The 18676-nt window shown below is 37.7% G+C and overlaps 1 protein-coding gene across 1 annotated transcript in view; it reads right to left on the reverse strand.

Moving 5' to 3' along the window:
• The window catches only part of Dsg4 (desmoglein 4), a 28635-nt gene extending 16096 nt beyond the window's left edge, over positions 1 to 12539 (reverse strand). The window contains exons 1-6 of the mRNA XM_004853296.3: positions 12325 to 12539; positions 10495 to 10650; positions 10014 to 10158; positions 5473 to 5639; positions 5081 to 5215; positions 4086 to 4271 (exon numbers count right to left, since the gene is read on the reverse strand). Coding sequence (XP_004853353.2) covers positions 4086 to 4271; positions 5081 to 5215; positions 5473 to 5639; positions 10014 to 10158; positions 10495 to 10650; positions 12325 to 12441 — 906 coding nt within the window. The 5' untranslated portion in view covers positions 12442 to 12539. The remainder of the gene's footprint in view (positions 1 to 4085; positions 4272 to 5080; positions 5216 to 5472; positions 5640 to 10013; positions 10159 to 10494; positions 10651 to 12324) is intronic.
• Positions 12540 to 18676: the final 6137 nt, after the last annotated feature.

Raw genomic sequence — 18676 nt, forward strand, 5'->3', positions numbered from 1 at the left:
AGAGGATAAGAATCCTTTATAGGTTTCATTCAAATAAATAAATACTACACCCTGAGAAAAGTCACCTTTGAACTGGGTTCCTGGAGAAAAGAATAGAATAGAATAGAATCGAATCTTTTGATTCAGAGGGAATGATGTGGCAACATGAAAAGTCCCAAGAGAAAACATTGTATAAAGGGGAGTGCTGGCTAATGTGTCTAGAGGCTTCTGGAAACATCACTTGCAACACATTTGCCAATGACAGGGGTCAAAATATTGGAGCCCCCAGGGAAATGTAGTTTCATCATTATTGTTTTCTTAGATTTTTAGAGTTAAATTTTTCAGAAGAGTTAAAAAAGTCAGAAATATTTACAGAAGTTTATTTGGATTTTTGTTTGGAATGACTTAGCATACCTCACTAGAATTTCACCTAAAACCTTGAGGTTTGGGATGTAGATTGTTTTTATCGGATGACCCATGATATCTAGTCCACTGGTCCACATGATGGACCAAGTTTTATGATAGCTAGCACAGAGGAGTATATGAATTTAGATGAATTTTCAATCAGAAGAAATATCTCTTCTAGAACTCAATGTCACGTTACCTTCAGGCAAATGAAAAATTTGCCAAATCTATTGTGAAGGAGAAATCTCTTGGGGGTTTTCTTATGTATACACACAAATGTACTTTTATTTATCAAAATAATTCTCTCCCTATTGAACAGAATGTGATTAAATATATTAATGTGTGTCTAAAGCTGTATCAGCTATAGAAATTCACAGAATCTTGGGACAGTAAGTTGGTAGAGGGCCAATATTTTCTCCGGCAGGTTGGATAACAAAAAGCAAAGTAGTGGAAAGGAGGAAAGTTGCATTAGTTCTTTGCCAGGAAGACTCCTTATCAGGGATTTTCTGTGTCTGAAGGTCTGTGATTTCCTGAGACTAATAGAAACTGTTGTTTACCAGAGTCTCTTCATGGGCTGAATGGAGAAGCTGGAAAAACTTGATCTCTGCATTTAAAGAACAGCTAAAAAATAATCACTTAACGAAGACATAGGGGTGTATGTTATAGTGGTGCTCTGGAACATGGCTCAGGAGGATGGCCCTTCCAGATATGGATTAAGCCTCTGGTAGTGTTTTTGCTATGTAGAGTTTAACATGGAGGCTAAGCTGCTAGACTCCCACATCTAGTTTTTTGGGTCTTGTTTTGTTTTTGTTTATTAAGAGATGATACTGCCAATTCTAGGAGCATCCTGATACATTTTAGAGCTAAGCATGAATGAGAAATGAGACTGGAAATCTCCATCCACAAGGAGTATGCGAGAATTTCATTGTGGTATGGGGCTCAGGAAATGGTTAACTATCTGACAGAATGCATATATTCTACTTTCCAGGAAGGGATATTTTCTGGTACAGTTGTGTCTAGAAGAGGCCATTGGGGGCGCACACGGCTGGGGAAGGTTTTAGAGGTGACCAGATTCAAACAGAAAATCTCAGGACACCACTTCTTTCCTGTAGCCTATTTTCTGGCTTCCCAATTGCGTAGACGTGGTGGTTAAATAAGACTTCAGGATCAGAGAAGTCTGGTAGAATCTTGTCTTTGTAATTTGCCATTTGAATGAATGGAGAAAAGTTAGTTTTCCTCTTTGGTTTTGTTTCACTTTCTATAAAAAGGACATCACTATATTTTCTTCCCAGAATTGAGAGGATTAAGTGAGGTAATGTATCGAAAGCCTCAACACATAAAATATACCACTTTAGTTGGTACTAAAATTACTAGTACTGTAATTGCTTAATAATGTTTAGTTGAAATTATTAACATACAGACAACTAATATTTTGTGTTAGAATTCCATTTGGGTAGTGTTTTGCTTTCTGTCAGTGCTGAAGTGAAAGTGTGGATGCACACACTGACACATACACGTGCACTGGGTCAAGTGCTGGAGATGGAAAAAATATTAGTTTGAGTTGTTTATGTGCAAAGTTCTTACTATTATTTTAGTAGTTAGGGAAACAGACCAAAAGCAAAGGACAGTTGTGTATTAATTAGATACTATGCAAAGTTAGTGATTAAGATGATGAGAAGAGAGGTTAAGAATTGCTTCACCCTGATTTGGATTTTGAATCACAATGCAAAATTGAACAAAATTCTGATCCTTGGAAGAAAACTTGAGTAAAAATTCAAAATTTGATCTGGTAGATGACCTCTTATTCGTCTCTTCCTATCTATTTTATATTTGGCTGTGGTTTTCATATTGTTTCTCTTACTTCCTTTTTTGTTGCTCTTGCCTCTGATCAGATACATAGTACCTTAGGACTTGATTAATATAATAACTATTTTCATAACTTTAATCTTCCAGAGTTGGGCCTATAATGTTATTTCTATTTAAGACAGAATCCCAAAGCGCTTCTTGGTGTATAATTAGGTGTTGAAAAAAATTGTTTTTTTTTTTCAGTACCAGGAATCAAAATCAGGACCTTGTGCTTACCAGGCAGGCGCAGTGCTGCTGAACTACATCCCCAGCCCTTATTTGGCTTTTTGAGACAGGGTCTCGCTATGTAGTTTAGGCTGGTCTTGAAGTCACAAAGTAGCCCAGGCTAGCCTGGAACTCGAGGTGATCCTCCTGCCTCAGCCTCCTGAGTGCTGAGATTACAGGCATGCATTATCATGCCTGGCTGGAAAAAATTTTCTTTATTAAGGTTTCAATATAATTATGTAGGCTTTGAAGGTCATATACATACTCTGTTTCAAGTATTCAACTAATCCATGGAGTAAGAAAATAGCCATAGCAAATATATAAATGAATGGACATATCTGTGTTCCTCTAAAAATTTATTTACAAAGCAGGGCTTTGGCTGATGGGTCATAGTTTTTTGACCTCTGGTTTAAAGCAATATTCTCAAACAGGAAGACTGTGATATATTCTTTGAGTCTTGTTTCATGTATTAATTTTATTGAAAATTAAAAAATGTATATATAGATGTTTTCTTTAATTATTGACCATCTCACAAATTAATATGCCACATGATTTCAGCGTGCATGGGTGTATTTTGGGTGGTAAAATATTAATAGTTTAAAAATTTTTTTGGCCTGAAAAAAGAAAAGAGATAGACTTAAATGATAAATGATATGTTTGCATCAGGTGAAAGCTAAATGACTTCCTCATGTACTATTTTAAAAGTATTTCACAGTAAGTTGAATAGTAGAAAGTAGTAACAGAATAGAATAATCATAACATTGTGTACCAAAATAAACATGTGCATATCTGAGTATAGATTTTCCTCTTTATAAGTGTTGTTTATATTTTTAGTAGCAATTTCCTTTGAGGAAAAACAATTTTCCTCATTATATAAATGTTAATTTGAATCTTACTTGTTTGTGGTTTTAAATTTTTAACTTCTTAGATTTTACTGTTGTCTATGAAGTAAAAGAATAAAGTAGTTTAAGCAAAATTATCTACAGTGCAAAGTCAAACCCTATAGTTCAGCATTCAGAGTTCTCAGCGAACAACTGTAACTCGACGTCTCATTTTTTCCTGTGTGAATCTCACCAGGCCCTGAACATGCTTCGTGTCTTCTCACTCCTGTGTCCTCACTCTTTTCATTCCCTGCATTAGGAGACTCAGATGTACGATCTTGCTTAGGCCTCATTTCCCTCCGAAATGAGGCTTTTTCACACAAATCTAGCTCAGAATGGTCTTCTTTTTCTTTGATCTCATTGATTACTTTATATTTTATCCACTTAGAAATTATGTTTTGGAATATAATATCTGTATCACTATTTATAATATTACTCAGTCACGTGCATTATTTAATATCTTCTCAACTAGATATTAGGCACTATGAGGACAAAATAGCCTTTTATGTTTAGTTTAGTTTAGTTTAGCTTAGCTTAGTTTAGTTTAGTTTAGTTTAGTTTTGTTTTGTTTTGTAGTGAATGTGTGTTCCTGGGCTGGAAGGCTCAGACTGACACAGTAGCCTACTTAGGAGACTTTTTCTTAGATAAGCAGTATTCAAGGTGATGGAGTATTCTTTTGGAGGCAGAGTATATCTTTGAGAGTTATTTAAAACTTCTTTGCAAGAAATTATTGCAAATCTCATACTGTACCTTGATGACCTTCAAAATGCCTTCATTGGTTTCTGGGTCTGTTTGAATATCAAACCAGTTTCCCTCATTTCCAGAGAGGATTACATATTTTGCCAGCCAATTATTGGTGCCTTCTTCATCAAGATCAATTGCTTGTAATCGTATCAGTTCTGAACTCAAACAATTTTCTTTGATACTTGCTGAGTACTAAAATAGGAGATCGATTTCATAATCAATGAATTTTCAAAAGAATAAAAATACTAACATATAATTATCTTATAAAATGCTACCAAGAAACTAGGTCAATGAGTTTTATGCCATTATTAGTGGCATACTTCCAATCAAATATAAGAATTAAATTATTCTAAAACTGATTTTCATGTATGGCATGTAAAATCCAGTTCAAACTATCACTTTGTTTCATTTTTCCTGATTAATTTTAATTTACCTCACTCTTTTTCTAGGTGAAGAATCAGATTTTTTTTCTGTAAAGGGCCAGGTAGTTGGCTTCATGGGCCAGAACATCAGTGTTACAGCTTCTCATCTCTGCTGTTGCAGCAAAAAGAAGCCATAGACAACATAAAAAGGAATGATCAATAAAATGTATTTTTATCAAAGTAAGTGGCAATCCAGATTTGGCCCTACTATTTTGGACTTTGTACTTCTTAATGCATACAGATAAAAGTGAAAGGAGACTATTTGGGACTCTGGTAGAACTAATTTAGTCAATCATGAAGCAAGTACAAATATACCACTGTTGCTATGTTATTCCCAGAGTTATACCAACACATTTCCACATTTCTGTGAGTAAATTATATGGAGTAGGTAGATCTTGCTTTCACAGAGAAAGTTTGCTTGGGATAGTGAGTCAAAGATAATAAACACATTTATCTTCAAGGTTTATACAACAAAGCTGAGTCATCCAGGTGTATGACAGAACCAGGCTCCCAAACTAGCAGGAAAGCAACTTGAGTTTCTACACTTATAGAAAAAGGATCATTAGGGCAACAACTTACTGACGTTTTTTCCAAGACAGGGAAATTATCATTGACATCTAAAACCTTGATTCTGCAGTCACACTCGGAGGACAGCCCATCGGTGGCTCCGTCCCGATCTGAGCCCCTCACGAGCAGGTTGTACATACTATGTTGCTTAATTAAGATGAAAAAGAATTGTAAGACTTAGGTTTTGTCTTGATCAGAACCCAACACATTCCATTGCCAATACTTGTCTTTATTTTTACATACATGTCAAATGAAATCTATGTAACTTTATTTAATTTTCCTAAAAAATTAATGGAACAATTTTCCTTTTCTCCTTTACACTGGAGTAAGGCACACATGGATCACTTCATCTCTTTTTTTCAAAACTGAATTCTTTCTTATCATTCAATCACAGAAGGCTTTACCTCTCTGTCAAGGAAACTGGACATCGTGTGGACTTCTCCAGTATACCTGTTCACCATGAACATTGGGGCACCTGCAGGCTCCTGAGAGATGATCTTATAGGCAATCTTAGAATTCAGATGGTTGTCTTCATCTGCATCAGTGGCACTCAACTTTACCACCAGGGCATCTACAAATGAAGACAGGGTGTGTGGAGAATGATTGGCACTGACAGGATTAATGCATAAAATCTTTAGGCATAAAATAAAAGAGTGGTGAGCCTTTTCCTGAATCATCTCTGTTCAACTTTTCTTTTCCTTTTTTATTTCTTGGTATCAGGAATTGAACTCAGGACCTTGCACTTGCCAAGCAGGTGCAGTGCCACTGAACTATATCCCTGGCCTTCTGTTCAAGTTTTCTATGAGAACAAATTACTATAACTTATACATATACCATATGATTGCAAAAATAACAGAAAAAGAGAACTATATGCCAATCTCACTAATGAACATAGATGCAAAACTCCTTAATAAGATGCTGGCAAATAGAATGCAGAAGATCATCAAGAAGATCATACACCCTGACCAAGTGGGATTCATCCCAGGGATTCAGGGATGGTTCAACATATGCAAATCAATCAATGTAATACACTATATCAACAGAGCCAAGGACAAAAACCATATGATCATCTCAATAGGTGCAGAAAAAGCATTTGACAAAATCCAACACACATTTATGATGAAAACCCTACAAAAAATTGGAATAGGCGGTCTCTACCTCAATCTGATAAAAGGCATCTATGAAAAACCAACAGCCAATATCATGCTAAATGGTCAAAAACTGAAATCCTTCACACTAAAATCAGGAACAAGACAAGGATGTCCACATCACCACTCTTGTTCAATATAGTTTTGGAAACATTAGCCACAGCAATTAGACAAGAGAGAGAAATAAAAGGAATAAAGATAGGAAATGAAGATGTCAAATTGTCATTATTTGCAGATGACATGATACTCTATATAGAAGACCCCAAGAACTCCACCAAAAGTCTTTTAGACTTAATAACCAAATTCAGTAAAGTAGCTAGATACAAGGTCACACAAAAATCAATAGCTTTTCTGCACATGAACAACAGACTCACTGAGAGAGAAATAGGGCAAATAATTCCTTTCACAATAGCATCCAAAAAACTGAAATACCTAGGAATCAACCTAACAAAAGAAATCAAAGACCTCTTCTTTGAAAGCTATAGCACTTTGAAAAGAGAGATTGAAGATGATATCAGAAAATGGAAAGACATCCCCTGCTCCTGGGTAGGAAGGATCAACATAGTGAAAATGGCCCAATGTGCAAAACTGTTATATAGATTCAATGTAATCCCAGTTGAAATCCCAGCAGCATACTTCATGGAACTTGAGAAAACAATCAAAAAATTCATTTGGAACCAAAAGAGACCTAGAATAGCAAAAGCAATTCTAGGTAACAGAGACATGGCAGGGGTATTACAACCCTCAACTTGAAACTATACTAGAAAGCTACTGTGATAAAAACAGCATGGTACTGGCAAAGAAACAGACATGAGGACCAGTGGAACAGATTAGAAGATGTAGAAACAACTCCAGACACATTCAGCCACCTCATCTTTGACAAAGAAGCCAAACACCCTCACTGGAGGTAAGATAGCCCCTTTAGTAAATGGTGCTGGAGAAATTGGATTTCAACTTGCCAAAGACTAAAACAAGACCTATATCTCTCACCATGCACTAAACTAAAATCAAAATGAATTAAAGATCTAAATATTAAAACAGAAACACTGAACCGGCTGGAACAGAGGTTAGGTAGAACTCTTGAAGACATTGGTGTAGGAAAAGATTTTATAAACAAAACCTCAGTTGCATGCAAACTAGCACAAACAATCAACAAGTGGGATCTCTTCTTACTAAAAAGCTTCTGCACAGCAAGAGAAATTACCAGCAGTGTGAAGAGACAACCCACAGTGTGGGAAAAAATTTTCACCTGCTGTCCCTCAGACAAAGGTCTACTATCTCAAATCTATAAAGAACTTAAAATAATCAGACATCCCAAATTTAAAGACTCAATCCAAAAATGGGCATCTGAAATGAGTAGACATTTCTCACACAAAGGAGTAGAAATGGCAAATAAACATATGAAAAAATGCTCAACATCACTGGTCATTCGAGTGATGCAAATGAAAACAATGCTGAGATTCCACCTCACCCCAGAAAGAATGGCTGCTATCAAGAAATCAACCAATAACAAATGCTGGTGGGGAAAGAGGAACCCTGCTCCATTGCTGGTGGGAGTGTAGACCGGTGCAACCACTGTGGAAATCAGTATGGAGATACTTCAAAGAACTAGGACTGGAAGTCCCATTTGACCCAGCTATTCTCCTGGTGGGTATATTTCCCAAAGAATTAAAAGAATCATACCACAGTGATATATATGCACCCATGTTCATAGCAGCACAGTTTTTAAAGGCTAAAAACTTGGAAACAGCCCAAATTCCATCAACTGGAGACTGGAAAAAGAAAATGTGGGTTTTTTATAAAATGGAGTAGTACTCAGCCATAAAAACTGAGAAATTAGAGACATTTATTGCTAAATGGATATACATTGAGGCCATATTCTTAAGTGAAATAAATAGGACACACATGTGTAAATACTGAATAGTTTCTCTGGTGTGAGAAACTGAAAGTGTAAATAAGGACTAAAAGGCATAATAGATAATGTGAAATAGGAAGAAAAGTGCAAAGGGGAAGTGGGAGGGGTAGGAGAAGGGAAAGAAGGGAACAGAATTAATATGAGAAAATGAAAAAAAGGAAACAAAGTCTTTGTAAATAGAGAGGGATGGAGAGTTTAAAGGGAGGGTAGGGGAAGGGGGAAAAAATAAGAACCAAGAGAATATGTAAAGGTGCAAATTTCCAATGATGAGTGTCATTATATTGTAAATATGTATTGTCATTATATTGTAAAATGTACCAATAAAAGGATGTACAGTTAAAAAAAAGAAGTTAAAAAAATAACATTGCATAGCTTCTATGAATCTCTTTCTGTTTATAAAGTATTTGTATTCCTTAAATGATTGAATAAAAAATTAGTAGGAAAATATAATGGTGTTTATGAAAAAGTTCAGTAGACTATCTTAAAGCCAAAGGAAGTGATGTTATCTGTTTTGTTTTGGCCATGGTTTTGTGCAATTATTTTAAAATGCTTCATTAAGAAAGATTATAGCTCAGTTGAAGACAATATTGCAACTATTTATTGAGCACCTATATGCTTAGCTGTCATTCATCTAGAAATAATTACTATGGTTGTACTGTAAGGTCACTAATAGATAGATAATTACTATGGTTGCACTTTATCAAGCATTCAAAAATATGTAATTATTGAAGAGAAGATTTGATCATAGGAAGCTAAGCAGTTCTTAATTACTCATAGAGACAAAAACCAGGTATTCTGGCCAATCCCAAGGACATCAGTCCACAGGAAAGATTTTTCCAGAATTGATGGGTTCCTGATGTTCTTTTGCTTCCTAGCCAGGCCTCAAAGTGAAAAACTCAGGGCTTCCTTAAATAGAAAGAGCCAAGATTGAAGGACTTCAGTTTACGAAGATGTGCACTGGCTCTGTAGGTCTTTCTTCAGAAACGATTCTCACTTGAGAAAGCATGACAACTCTGCTAATCAGCAACTGAGGGGACTTTATGTGTTTCACCTTTTCTTCCTTCATCAAGACTGTCTTGAAGCTCGTTATCAGGGAGACAGGGAAGTCTTTGGAGTCTCCTCTCTGGCTCTCTGTGTCCTCCCATATTACAGGTCCTATCCACTGGCCTTTCTTCTAAAATTTACTTTTTCTAACCCCCCCCCCCCCCAATGTACTTAGAGGTATGTTGGCAGGCATAGATTCGAAAGGGGAAGGATTATTAGAGTTCTGGAGGGAAAAGAGGTAGAAGGCAGGGAGAGAGGAGGGAGAAAAGCAGCATCCAACAAAACAAAACTAAGAGGGAAAGGAGTTTCAAGAGAACTAATATAAAGGAAGAAGTGGGAAGGAATTAGAATTGGAAATGGAATGAGGCAGGATGGAAAGAAACAAATACATGAGAGCCTAGAATGTCACTTTCTGTATAGACCATGAAGGCTGTTGGTTGCTCTGTGTGAAGCATCTGATGGGTACAATCATGGAGGCACCACCATCCCTCTAACTGGTTGGGTTCAGCCGCAGACTCTGAGGAATAGACTAGAATAGAGCCTTTTCAAACACTCATGGTTTCTTCCTCTGTTTACTCATTGTCCTGTGATCTCTGATGCCAAGCACCTGCTAAACTGCAAGAATAAACACCGTCTACAAATAAGAGGATATTTAGCATTTTAGACATGTTTCTATCCTGTCTGAGTAGTAAGTTAAAATTTGTGAGGCTTATTCAAAGTGCAAGTTTGCTTTTTTTCCCCCTGATCTTTAAACTTCTAAATATTTCAATCTTCTAAAACTATTGCCGACAGGAAGCAGGGGTAGTAAATGTGGAGAAGGGTGTGTCCCTCGGCTTACTGGCGTTGCAGTTCTCTTCAATGCTGGCCGTGTAGATGTTTTGGGTGAAGACTGGGGCATTATCGTTTATGTCCATGACCTTGACTCTGAGCTCCAGCGGACTCTCTAAATCTTCACCCCGTGAGTTCAGAGCGCGGCAGTAGATCTGTGGAAAGTCAGAAAAAGAATTGTCATGTTCCACCAAGGGAAATTAGATAACGTTTGAAAATACACGAGGATATAAGCAAAGAAATCCCTTGAATTCAGACTATATTATCATGCAATAATGGAAATATGATCAAGACATTTGGTCACATGTAGCTGCAACGCACAAGAGAATCCTGAAAAATAAACCTATATTTTCACCCTTTTCTCATCCCTTCAAGCCCTTCATTTGTTCCAGTCTTTTGTGTTTTATCAAAAGGAGGGCATAGTCTTGAAACTCTTTTTAAAAGGGAAGAAAAATAGTATGAATAAATCAAAACACACTGCTGTGACTTACCAAGAAAAGTGGAGTTATCTCTCTGTCCACCACCGAAGTGATGTTGATTTCCCCAGTCCGAGGATTAATGGTGAACACACCATAAGGTGGCCGATCAATCCCTGCCCCGGAGATGCGGTAGGTGATTTTCTGGTTCACTTCGCAGTCGGAGCGAATCTACAAGCGAAATGGTCAGGATCTGATCTCATTTAGAGCCGATCGTAAACCTCAGAGTGCAGTAGAATCAAAAGGGAAAGGAAATTGCAGCCTGATGAGCTTTGGTTTGAAATGTAGCATCATGAACTAGTCCCGTGCAGCCCTGAAATCACTGACCTTCTCCAAGCTTAGGGTGGGACAGCACCATTACATATACAGAGGCCTGATGTGGGATTGTATGAGTCACATACATATATACAGTCCTAGCCCAACATGTATGTGCATACACACACATATGTAGTGCCACATTTGCTATTATTAACAATACATCGTTCTGTTCTCTGATCTTGTTTGCATTTAGCCTGACAGAAGAAATCAGAATCTTTAATAATTTTTAAAATTTGTGTTATAGTAATAAATACCCTTTAAATTTGAGTTTGAGATTCAGTCAAAATGATAGAAATATTAAGAAAATCAGAAGAGAAATAGTGTTTAGAGATGGAAAAAATTTCTAATGTATCACTATTCTGCCAAATACATAATATCACTACATATTAATTATAGTATGTATAATATTGCAGTACTGGGGATTGAACCCAAGGCTGTCACACTGAGCTACATTGTCAGCCTATTTATTTATTCACTTACTTGTATTTTGAGATAAGGTCTTGTAAAGTTGCTAAATTGCTGAGGCTGAGCCTGAACTTGCAATGCTCCTGCCTCAGCTTCCTAGAGTGCTGGACCAGGCATGGGTCACCAAACTTAGCTTCTGCCTAATAGATTTTATGGCCAATATTCTTCCACATGGATTTTGTTTTAATAGCTTTATATCTATTGCTCATTTATATACTAAAGATGAGCACGTCTGGTAAAATATTAAGACTTGTCACCCAAACATCTACAATTAATTAAAATCAGCTGAAAATGCAATTTCAGTTAGCTCAGATCTAAAGATCTTTTTTTTTTTATATATGGAAGAAAACTCTCTAAAATGTAAATAAAAAGGGGATATGCAATGTAAGTGGGAAAACATAAAAGTCTAACTATACTTTAAATGAAAATCATACTTTCAAAGCATTTTTCCAATTTGAGAAGTTCTGAGAAAACACAGGCTCTATTCTTGAGGGGAGGTTCTATCTTACTCTATTTTTTGCTGTAAATCTACAGGGAAGGCATTTGGGCAGATCACTCTGCTATTGCTTTCTACAGTGGCCCCAGCCCAAGATGCCCGGGAAGAGCTCCTGTCTTAACTTGCCTTATTTATTGGCAGCCAGGGTTTGTGAAGCCCTTTTTATATCCCCCAATACTGAATGCAGAGATCGGTGCCAACTTTTGACACCACCTTTACTTTCTTGAATTAATCAAGGAGAAGGCAAACCTGTGACCTTTTGAAGAGTTAGTCTTTGGATTACCACAAACTTCCTGTAGCACATGCAGGCAATAATGAGCAGACCACAGACAGATAGCCAAAGCCCATTTTCATTCCAGTACCAAGTCTTTCTGGGGTTACTTGCCAAAGACACACTGTGTCAGCCACCAGCATGTGACACTCAAAACCAAGCAAGCAATTACATGTCACTTTCTTAAACCTATGTGGGGCAGCAGGGCTTCAAATCCCTGGAGTATTTCAGAGTTTTCCTGCTAGCAATGCATTTGCTGTCAGCGCAGGATTCGCTTGTGTGGTTTGTCCCTTACTCTGGCGATTGGATTCCTCTTTGAGTTGTCCTCTCCTTCCCGACAAGCCGCTGCAAACTTGATCCACTCCCTCTTCTGTCTTCTGACGGTTTGCCATGTTGTAGTGCCGTTTTCCATGTCCAATTCTTTCACCTTAAGCAAGGGGAGTTCACATTCTGATAGTGTTAGAATACTTTTACTTAGTACAGATATTTACTTAACATTGTAAGGTGCATCCAGAAGAAACAGTGGTGTTGAATTTGAGGAGGAAAGGAACTTTTTACTTTTTAATTCTCAATCCTGGATAAATATGGTTTGCCCAGCCCCGATTGCTACTTTACTGGAATGATCTTACTTCTAAGACGGTGTGCAAGAATTCATACTACAGGGTAGCTTTTCTTTTCTTTCTCTCTCTTTTTTTTGGTACTGGGGATCGAACTCAGGACCTTGCGCTTGTGAGGCAGGCAGTGGAACCACTGAGCTAAATCCCCGGCAAGGGCAGCTTTTCTTTACTCCACGTAGAATCATGACCTGTCTCAGCCTCCCCTGTGCTCTGACAGAACTTTACAGTCCCCAGGGCTCCTCTGTGTGAGTGCATCTCATCCTAAATAGAAGCTGCATGCATCAAAACCAGGGAAGGAAGTTTTCTCTTCTGCTGATAGGGACATCACTGTGGGTAAGCATCCAAGTGCATTCTTGCAACATTAGAAAACTATTGTGAACTAATTGGTAATACTGATCTTAATCCTATGGACATCTCCATGGCTTTCAGATGTTGTGTATTTGTGTCTCTACTTGCTATGTGTGTACCTTTGTAGTTTTCTGTTGTTGGTTGTGGATGCTTAAGGAAAAAAAAAGAGTTTCAAAATGCTACCACATGTATAAGCATATATGTATACATGCACAAACATTGTATGTTTATTTTTGAAAGTACTATTGCCCTTACGGAGACATAGATGATTATATGTTTATTCAAGCTAAGGCTTTATTTAATTATTGCTCTTGGGGAGAAGTTCCATATGAGTGAATCTTGTTATTTCAAGAATCAATGCATTTATACTCCTTCATTTTAATACAGCTTCCTGAAATTTATCATATACTTCCTGATTTGTCATCAGAAGTTAGAAATGTAAGTTTATTTTCTCCAATGACTTGAGATGATCATACTAAAAATTTCACCGCCACAATAAAATTAAGCACCACCAGCGTTATAGTACAGTAGTCTTATTTCCTGAATCCTACTCTAAAGGGGAGCGGATTTCCTGTTGGTATATTTAATTGCAATTACATATTTTTAATTTTTACATCTTTTCCTTATTCATAGACCTTGGGAAACTTTTGTTTTTTTGATGTCTCTCCACGAAGTTCAGGGTGGCCTTGCACTCACTATGTGGCGCTGGCTGGCCTCAGACTCACTGTGATTCTCCTGTCTCAGCCAAGTACTGGGATTACAGATGTGTGCCACCACACTGGCTAGATTGGGAAACATTTAAATAAGCTACTAATATAGTTTTATGAGTGGGAATTACGGAGACACCGACCTGCCCAAGCCTTGCCCTTAAAGTATAAAAATTTGAGAGGACAGGTTTTATTATTGCTATTTCAGTTTGACCAAGGTTCTTTCTCTTAACTTTTACCTGGATGATTATGTTTTCAAATATTCTAATTTTGATATATAAAACCCAATTTTCTTTTGATTTTTAGTAGAGAAGATAGTTTTGTTATACATTACCTCAACGATAAACTCACTGTTTATTGCCAGCACCACCTGTTAGAGAAGGCACAGTATTAGTGTACATTGACATAACCTAAAGAAACAATGTCATAAAAACATTGATGATATTCTTTTGTTAATTTGTTTCTTAAATATACACTTAATTAAAAATGTAGAATTGACAAGAGCAATAAGAAATGAATAATAAGGCTTTTTTGTCCTAAAAGGCTTTTACATTTTTATTATTTATTTTAATTTTCATTAGTACATGTTTGCAGTACATAATGATTACGTTCTTTGTGGAAGCTTTTAAAGTTTTAGAGAAGACAAAAATGTGACTTGTTAGGTGTGATAGGACACCTGCTTTAACAGAGGCACAAGTGGGCTGGATGGAAGGGAAAAGCGAGGAACTCCAGTTATCAACATGGGTTTTAGGAAGGCCTCACAGGACAGTAGGGACTGTAAAAGGTTCTGTGTGATGAAACTGATTTGATAAGAGGAAATGATAGAGAACAACTCTTCAGCTGGAGCAAAACAAGAACACAGGTGTAAAGGTGCAATGTTTCAGAGGATGTTGCAGTTCTAGTAAGATTAGTGGCATAAAGTGGAGGGGCCATGAGAGATGAAGTTAGAATGTCAGTGTGGGGTAGACCAGGAAGCACTTCACCCTGCCAGACCAGGCAGTGTGGACTTCATTGGCCAGAGACTGAGGGTGACAAAATCATTGTCTTTAAAACATGCTATTGATAGGAAGGGAAGATGACCAGAGAAAATACGAAGTTGAGATATCGAAGAATTAGCAACTGCTTAGGAAAAATAGCGAGAACATGAACCTTAGTGCCAAAGAGGCTTTGGACCAGAATCGAGAACAGAGCTATCAGCAAAGAACTGTTAGGGCTCATAGATAGGGAGTTTTGAGCTGGAAGAGTTGGGTGGTTCCAGGGACTTATGCTTGTCATTCTGGGAGAAAGGAGCTACTATTAATGGAAACAAAATTAGCAGGAGACTCTGACTGCAGGGCATTGATGACTACCATCTGTTCATTTTCAGTATACTTTCTAATATTTGGGATAGAAAGAAAATCTGAAAAGGCAGAATTTTCCAAAACAGTGTTATTTGAAGTTGAAGAAAATGAGGGTACTTAATGAAACTGTACGAAGAAAATCAGTGAAGCAAGCACAGACAGAATCTTGTGGAGCACTTACGTTTGTGAAAGGAATAGAAGGGAGAGATCTAAATGCAGAGAGCTTGGACAGGCTAAGGTAATAGGTCAAAGAACTCCAGGTGGGTGCAGAGCAGATTCTTAGTGTGGAGAGCTGGTTAAGAAGCAGAGTTTAGGGAGGAAAAGAGATTGGATAGGAAAATGGAGAGGAAGTTTTCAGAAAGGAGGCAGTTAGATGAAGAAGGAATATTTAATGGTTTGTGTCTTATGGCAAGGTCAAGAAAAATGGGAGTTGAGAAAGTTCGTGATCTTAAAGCAGCAGTCAGTGCTAACTTTTGCAAATGACATAGTTCAAATTCCACCAAGCAAGAAATGAGTTATTAAGAAAGAAATGGTACATGTGATTTTGTGATTTGTTTTTTGCCCTCAGTGATTATCATGGTAAAGTTCCGTGTCAATCAGTTCACCTAGACATACATTTTGGCAGTTGCCTTATGCCTCACTTGGGTGCTGGTGTCTCATTCTGCTCACCAGCACATAGGATAACTGAGAACCATCGCTCAGTTAGTGCTGCAGCCTGAGCTCTGCAGTTCTCAGGCACCTTCTACAGTGGGTCCAGAAGTTGACCTTGGTGAATGCCAGGTTGGTGAGCTCAGCACACGTGTCCTTTATTAATAAGAATCTCCCTGCCCTCCCCCTGAGTTTCACACTTGTCTCTCTTTTCTCCCTCTGCTCCTCCCTTTCTTCTCTTTGATGTTCTCCCCAGTTGTTCTTTTCTCCCTTCCTGACATTGTCTCAGGCCTAATGGGCCACAGTTACATTGTTATGTTGCTTCTCCCACCCACACTGGTGAGCAGCAGTGACTTGGGAGCTGTAATCAACCCAAAAACCTAATTTTAACTTGAAACAAGCAGCGAGAGTGGGTTCTAGCTGGATTCTGATGACAACTGCTTTGGAGGTGGAGCGAGTAACTAACTCTGTAGAGGAACACATCCCACCCAGGTTTCCACCTGCTCCCATCAAGCCTGCGAAGTTAATATCGTATCCTACGGGTACAGCATTAAAGCAATGGCTGAGGAGGGACCCAAGTTACTATTCTACTGATAATTCTTAACCAAATCGTTCTGAATTTGTTTGAATTTTGGCTTCATATAATTGTGCTCCCTGCTCTGAGAAGATACTGATGTTTGTATTAATACTCTTAATTTTATCTTGCAGATTGCCTGAAAAGCTTTTGCTCATGAAATATTAAGAACTTCTAAAAAAGATGTGCTTCCTCAAATCTTTCAGTGTTGACAGCTAAAATTTTTCAACATACGATCGAAAATTTGCAAAGGATGACATTTAAGAATATTTTAAGTATAGCTATTTTAAAATACAGTTGTCAAATCACTTAAATGTAGCTCATAGCATCTAAATGGCATTGTTTGATGCTCAGTGTCATTCATCAGAAAAAAAAAATGATAAAATTCTTTAAAAGTTGGAATTTATTTCACTCATTTCTTCTTGAATTCCTATATTCTGTTTTCATCAATGAACTAATGGATTGGATTAGCTTTACAATTACAAAATACAGCACAATTAAGTGAACACTATAAAAATTATGGAAAATTTGATGCATTATATTTAAATATAGGAAGTAGAACTGGATTGAAAATATAATGTAAAGAGATAGAGTTTTAGGTCTTTTTTCTTTTTTGGTACCAGGAATAGAATTCAGGGCCTTGCCCTTGCCAGGTAGGCACGGTGCTGCTGAGCTACATTCCTGGAAGAGAGAGTTTTAAAATAACAATTTGTGAACAAATACCACTTATTAGAATTTAAAAAGTCTCCACATCAATTCTTTTTTCTTGGCTTGTGTTTCAATTGTAAGAATAGTACTAAAAGAACATGTTTATATTTATAGGTGATATTGGAGGGTTTTTTAATCAGAGTCCTTATGTTTTTATAACTTCTTTTGAATTATGTGACCTAAATCTACAGAGAAATCTATCCTTAAAATGATTTTTAAATGTCTTGTCACCCTATTATTATGTCCTGTTTTAATTTTGTTGAAAACAAATAACTGAAAGCTGTGTAGCTTGCAAAAAGATTTCAGAGCTGGAGAGTCAATTCTCTTTCTCTGATAGTATATTTTGTACTATCTCTTATTTTAACGTGCCTGATAGTTTTACAATCAATTGCAGTGCAACTTAGTAATATTTGCCATAAGCAAGAGGTAGGAAATTTTTCAAAGAGGAATTTAGGAGAGGGGAATCAGCTTGGTGGAAGTGCAAGCACAGGTAGGTTGATTTAAGGAAAGAATATCTATTATTCTATCATCTATCTACCTACCTATCAATCATCTATCATCTATCAGGAAGCCGAGGATCTAGAAAATGATTCCTTTAAAATCTGTGTGCATTTACACCCTTTGAAGGGTTCCTGCATTTCAGTGAAACATGTGCCTTAACTGAAGACCATTGTTAGGATAGTAATTAAGCAGATACAAGTTTCTTAAATTGGTGTACATTTAAAGGGAGATGATTTCTCTTCCATAGTGGAGCTTTAAGCTTAAATTACCACTTGGCTTCATTAAAAGCAATGTGGTTAAGAGGCAAATTCCTCAGACTTGGAGGCAGAAGAGCTGAGTCTGAGTCTGGGTTCTGTCCTTCACCAGCCGTGTGACTTTTGACACATTCCCCAGCCCCTTCCTGCTTCAGGCTCTGATCCAAATAGAACCGCAGTGTGAAAGGGAGGGGTGCCGCAGATGCTTGGTGCATCTGTGACAGGAAAGGAAGTGGAAAGTTTTCTCCTGCTTCAGAGGGTGCATTTATAGTACCCCTTGTCATATAAAACCACCAATCCATCATTTTTAAAGACTTGAAATTAACCACACAAACCAGACTTGTCTTTAGTTCAAAGAGATGAGAAAGTGTTTTGAATTCCTTTGAGCTGGCTCTTGCCCTGACTACAGCCAGTTCAACTGAAGTATAAGAACCACCCAAAGCATGTCTAAGACTCCTCGACTACAAGCTCCTTTATATCCTTCCTCTGGCTCCCACGTTTTCTTTCTAGGCCAGGGCAGTTGCAGTGCTGGATCCCAGGGGAGCCTGCCATTTAGCAGGACTTATGCTGGGGCTGGTGGGGGCGTGGTGGTACATTTCCTGTCTCCCTGCTCCTACTCAGCTGGGTTTCCTGAGGAGGGGAACATAGCCAAGCCCCCAAGGCCTCTCACTGTAAGCATAGGTCTCCCTAAAGAAACCCAGCTGTTTTTCCCCTTGAGCCCTTAGAAATAGATCCCAAGTCCTGTCGGGGGGCTCCCCGCTTTCCAGGAAGCATCTGTGAATGGATGTTTCAGAGGAAACGTGCAATGACAACACCGTCCCAAACTGTATGAAGTAGCACAACTTCATGAATCCCCAACTGTAAAGAATAGTTACAGGCTCCTGGACAACTGCTGTAGAAATCCTGTGCCTATGAAAATAACCTTTTCAGAGCACACATGGGCCTGGCAT

The sequence above is a fragment of the Heterocephalus glaber genome, unplaced genomic scaffold (genome assembly GCF_053883595.1).
Source record: "Heterocephalus glaber isolate CG9 unplaced genomic scaffold, H.glaber_assembly_v1.0 deba00000331, whole genome shotgun sequence".
NCBI classification, from domain to species: Eukaryota; Metazoa; Chordata; class Mammalia; order Rodentia; family Bathyergidae; genus Heterocephalus; species Heterocephalus glaber.